This window comes from Gadus morhua, chromosome 2 (genome assembly GCF_902167405.1).
Source record: "Gadus morhua chromosome 2, gadMor3.0, whole genome shotgun sequence".
Classification (NCBI taxonomy): Eukaryota; Metazoa; Chordata; class Actinopteri; order Gadiformes; family Gadidae; genus Gadus; species Gadus morhua.
Window position 1 is genome coordinate 17,532,246 of NC_044049.1, and position 5,000 is coordinate 17,537,245.

The window sequence follows — 5,000 nt, forward strand, 5'->3', positions numbered from 1 at the left end:
ATTTGTGTTACGTTACAATATCCTTGCCCTTGAAACTATCCGAGTAGGACATGGACCTGCATTCTTTTTTATTCTTAACACTGTGACACATTCCACTCTAAAGCAACTTGGTGTCCGAATAGCCTTAACAAGTTTGTGAATATCAATAATAAACTTTAGAAATAGTGTTACGCATCACCCTGAAGTCCGTGCTTCGGTGTAAAATAATTAAATGTCTGGTTAGCAATACTTTAAAATAGAGAAACTGGAGGCTATGGTCGTAAATATATCCCTCTAAACGTCAAATCCGAGTGATAGAGAGTGCCCGGCGCTCATATATATTTATTTTTATAAAACTATTATTAAATACTATTATTTGTGAATGGTATTTACCAGACAAAGAAGAAAAAATACTAAAGTAGCTTCTGCTGTTTTTCATGTCAGTGACTTGGAAAGCCTCGTTCGCACTCTTTTAATCTTGCGCATTGAAAAATGTTTTTTGCCTTGAGGCGAACTTGGAAACCTTTTTAACTATCAGCTGATGGAAGGAGCGAGTGAAAATGTCACCATAGGAGGAGAGGAAGCAGATAAAGGATAAAAACAGACTGAAAAATAATGCGTAAAAGGAATGATAGGCCTATGCCTTTTTTTTTTTACAATCGTCATCATCCCATCTTTCTGTATCTTACGTTTTCCTTCCGTCTATCTCACTCTCTGTGTTTTAACACACAACAATATCTTGACAGGTTTCCACGTTGTGTCCTCACACGTTTTCCGGTGTGTTACACTGGGCAGGTCAAACACAGTGCCAGGAGCCCCGACAATAAAATACGGACTCTGCAAAACCAAAACAAACCCGGTTTTATGACGAGGGACCATAAAACAGTTAAGAAAGCAGTAGAAGTGTAAAAGAGAGGCTGAGTATAAAGGGTGAGCGAGAACTGACACACAATACACAAAAAAGAGACGCCCTTTTTGATTTGTATACTCATCTATGAAAGGAGTAAAGAGCAGGACTTACCGTTGCACGCGTTCATTCTCTGCATCCAGGGATACACGGGAGTGGTCGATTGCTTGTCGTCGACCATCTCACCAAACAGCCCTTTCCCACTTAGCCCGGGGCATTCTGTTTTGCGATGAACAATGTCTTGGCTGAGCGAGAGTGAATGCTCCTCTAGACCGCATGCCGTTGGGTCTTTCTCCCGGTAAAAGCTCGCTGCTGCCGCTGAGTAGTCACACGCGCCCGCTCCGTTGCCCACCCCTAGTCCAGGTGCCCGGTGCACGGCGTAGGCTCCGTTCGCCGCTTGTTGGTAGTAATTCGACGCCGAGTACTGTTTCTCTTGATGCACGCCGGTGGCTCCGTACGCTACTGCTGCGGCGGTCACGGCGGCAGCGCCTGGATAGTGCCTCAACGAATCGGTCGTGTATGCCGACGAATAAAGCGGAATCTGCCCCAGGAACGACTCGGCAGCTGCCTGTCCGCTGCCCGGTAGCGTCACCGGGAACGTCGAGTTCACGAAATACGAACTCATTGGGAAAAGGAGGAGAATTGGAGAGGCAGATAGATAGGAGGATATTTGAGGGGGGTAATACACACAAAAATAGCTAAATGCTAAAGCTAAGTGTATCTCCTTTGCCTCTCCTTTCCCTGTCTTTCCCCTTGGCCTGCACGTTATGATTTGTTGTGTTTTATAGCTTACAGTCCAACAGGCTTACAGCTATCACTTACTTTATCGCAGATTGGGGGGTTTTGACTTGAAGGGGAGATGGAGGTAGAGGGAGGGAGGGGTGAGAGGTAGAAGACGAAGAGGAGGTGTGTGTGTGTGTGTGTGTGTGTGTGTGTGTGTGTGTGTGTGTGTGTGTGTGTGTGTGTGTGTGTGTGTGTGTGTGTGTGTGTGTGTGTGTGTGTGTGTGTGCGTGTGTATGCGCGCGTGCGTGTGTGTATGTGAAAAAGAGAGGGAGAGAGAGGGAGGGAGAAACGGCACTGGAGAGGAGGGTGTGTGTATTTGTGTGTGTGTGTGTGTGTGTGTGTGTGTGTGTGTGTGTGTGTGTGTGTGTGTGTGTGTGTGTGTGTGTGTGTGTGTGTGTGTGTGTGTGTGTGTGTGTGTGCCTGCGTGCGTGCGTGCGTGCGTGTGTGTGGGGGGGGGGGTCTCAGGGTGGCTTTGTGCCAGCATGGGACAGAACGGGAGCAGAGGAGTTGGGGAAGAAGAGGAGGGGGACCAGCTGACCATACAATGACCAATCGCGAGCCTCTGACTGCCTGTTCAGTCGTTCTTTCCGTTGCCAGTGTGCAGTAAGAAACGAGCCGAACCTTCGAGGAGGGGGTGGGGGGTTATAGAAAATAACCCCGAAGACACACACACACACACACACACACACACACACACACACACACACACACACACACACACACACACACACACACACACACACGCACACACACACACACACACACACACACACATACAGACACACACACATAGAAACAACAAAAACGCGCATGGATAGCCTCTCTTATTCCCTGCCCCTTTCTTGTTTTCCTTCCTTAGCCTTCTCCATTTTTATATCAATGATTTCTCTTTCGTATCTTGGTTATTCGACCGCTTCTACATCCTTTCCAATGAGATTGCAGAAAAACGATGGAATCCCTCGCGCGTTAAATTGAATTAATCGACAATTTGATCGTGCTGTGTCTTTCCATCAGCTCCTCGTTCTCTTTGCTTCCTTTCCTGTTAGATATTCACTCTCTCTCATTCGGTCTTCTACCGTTCATTTTCTGCACCTGCACCATCTCTTACACACACTCACTCATGTACACACTCGCACGCTTGCCAACACGCACTGGCGTTTCCACCCAATAAACTGCAGCAAAATAGAATATATTTGAGGCCCTTAATGTCCACCGCATTAAAAGTTATTTGGCAAGCGTAAATCATGTCTGCGTATACGTGTGCGTAAAGTGGGAATATTGTGTTCTATTGCACGTTAAACATTAATTATTCCTTATTTGTTTATATTCCACAACTATATATATATATATATATATATATATATATATATATATATATATATATATATATATATATATATATATATATATATGGGCTTAAAGGAATATTAAGGAATAGATGCATATTGCACGTGCGTCTCCTATCAAATTCTTACCACAGGCCTATCCTTGTCACTGTTTTGACACTTACTAACAATAATAAATCAACATAACTGGAAGTGTTTTTTCGACAGCTTCCCTGTTATATTTTGTGAAAGTATATACATGGATCAGGTCTAGTTTGTGTTTGATCAGAGGCTAAGTATCACTGTGATCAGACTGTGATGACCTTGATTTATAGCACAGGTTTACTACACAAGTAGTACTTACAGCCCATTGCTGTAAGTATTTGCTGTAAGACCCTTTTCTAGATGTTTCTACACGTAAAGGAGAACAATGTATTTAGTTTGAGACTAAAGTCTGATTTAGATCGGCATTGTCAGAAAGGCGGGCATAATTTGTTTGAAACATATACATAGGTTACACCTGAACCTACATGCACGCCAAAAAAATGGGCAAATATATGTTTGCAACATGATTGTTTTGTACAACTTTGCAGAGACAAATTTATTTGGGACTATCAAGGATGATGACAACAATATTTCTCACTTTCCATTAGTTATGTCTTTGTTTATCAATATCATGTAATCGCATTTGCGTCTTGGGGCATCTCACGTAACATAACATAAAGTTAAAGTGTGAAAACGCAAAGCATATAACACTGATAGGGTGTTCGCAATTTGCCATGATCTGTTCAAAAAGCATAAATTACCCATAGCAATAAAAGTCCTTTGCCTGTCGCTCGTTCGCCCCCTCTGTCCTCGCTATGTCCCCCCCCCCCCCCCCCCCCCCCCCCCCCCACACACACACACACACACCCACACACCCTCTCCCTCAGACGCTACCATACTTTTTTTCTATGCCGTTTATTCGTGGTAGGCCTATTGATAACTGGCTTACCATAGGCTTACTCTTTTGGAGTGGTGTTTTTGCCAAATGCTTAGGACTGTTGAAAGGTGTTGATTTCTACTTCAATAGACGTGACGATGTACATATATATAGCCTATATATTTTACATTTGTAGGGGAGTTCCTAAAATATTGGAATGAGGCGCTAGAGTCAGGCCAAGAAAGAGTCCATTCCATTGGTACTACAATCGAAGACTCGTAAAGTAGGCAAATGTCACCGCGGCAAAAGCGGATTGGCCATGGGCAGCAGAGATACTGAGAGTGTTCTCTACTTTTATTTTGAACTCTCTCCTCTGGAGGAGGCGCTCCGCTGGCAGGACGCAGCGCTTCCTCTCCACTTTGGCCACTATTTTGTGAGAACGGGAAACAGCCATTGTTTAGGAATTGTGTGGGTAGGAGACTGGCTTAATCATTAATAAGGAACCACAACGGCTTCCTCAAACGACTGCAAGTAGTTGCCTGTACATATAACATTAGAATTATGTAATTGATGTTGTGACAGTGCTTGAATACTTGTGACTTTGGGAATTGGAACGAGGCCTGAATACTTTCGACATTTCCAATTGAATACAAGATCGTCATAATCACATAATTTATGTCCCATAACCTTTATAGGCACAATATGCATTTTTAAACAACGTGAGGAGATAGCCGTGGCCGATTTTCTTTCGTGGTTAAGAGAAATGCAAACCTGTTGCAGTTGTCTCTGTTTGTTTCAGGAAGTCAATAACATCAGAAACAATCATAAATAGTATAGTTTAAAAAAGTGTAAAATATTCAACTAGTTTGCAAACATAATACAAACTACTACAAAGATGCCTATTCGTGTTATGGTCATTAATACTATTACTTGTATTGATATATGTAGGCTATTGCCATTTATGTTATCAGGCTATTATGATTGTTGTAAACACATGATGCGATTCGGTTTATCTTGAATCTTCTCGTTGCAGGTTGCAGGGTTATTTGTATGAGTGGGCTGTACTGTGTTGGAAACAACAAAC

General features: G+C 43.1%; 2 protein-coding genes across 2 annotated transcripts in view; both read right to left on the bottom strand.

The window, feature by feature from the left end:
• The window catches only part of LOC115534217 (homeobox protein Hox-B6a), a 3,995-nt gene extending 2,261 nt beyond the window's left edge, over positions 1–1,734 (bottom strand). The window contains exon 1 of the mRNA XM_030345021.1: positions 1,001–1,734. Within this exon, the coding sequence (XP_030200881.1) occupies positions 1,001–1,511 (511 nt within the window). The 5' untranslated portion in view covers positions 1,512–1,734. The remainder of the gene's footprint in view (positions 1–1,000) is intronic.
• hoxb3a (homeobox B3a) overlaps positions 1–5,000 on the bottom strand; it is an 82,502-nt gene that overhangs the window by 69,630 nt on the left and 7,872 nt on the right. The window lies entirely within an intron of this gene.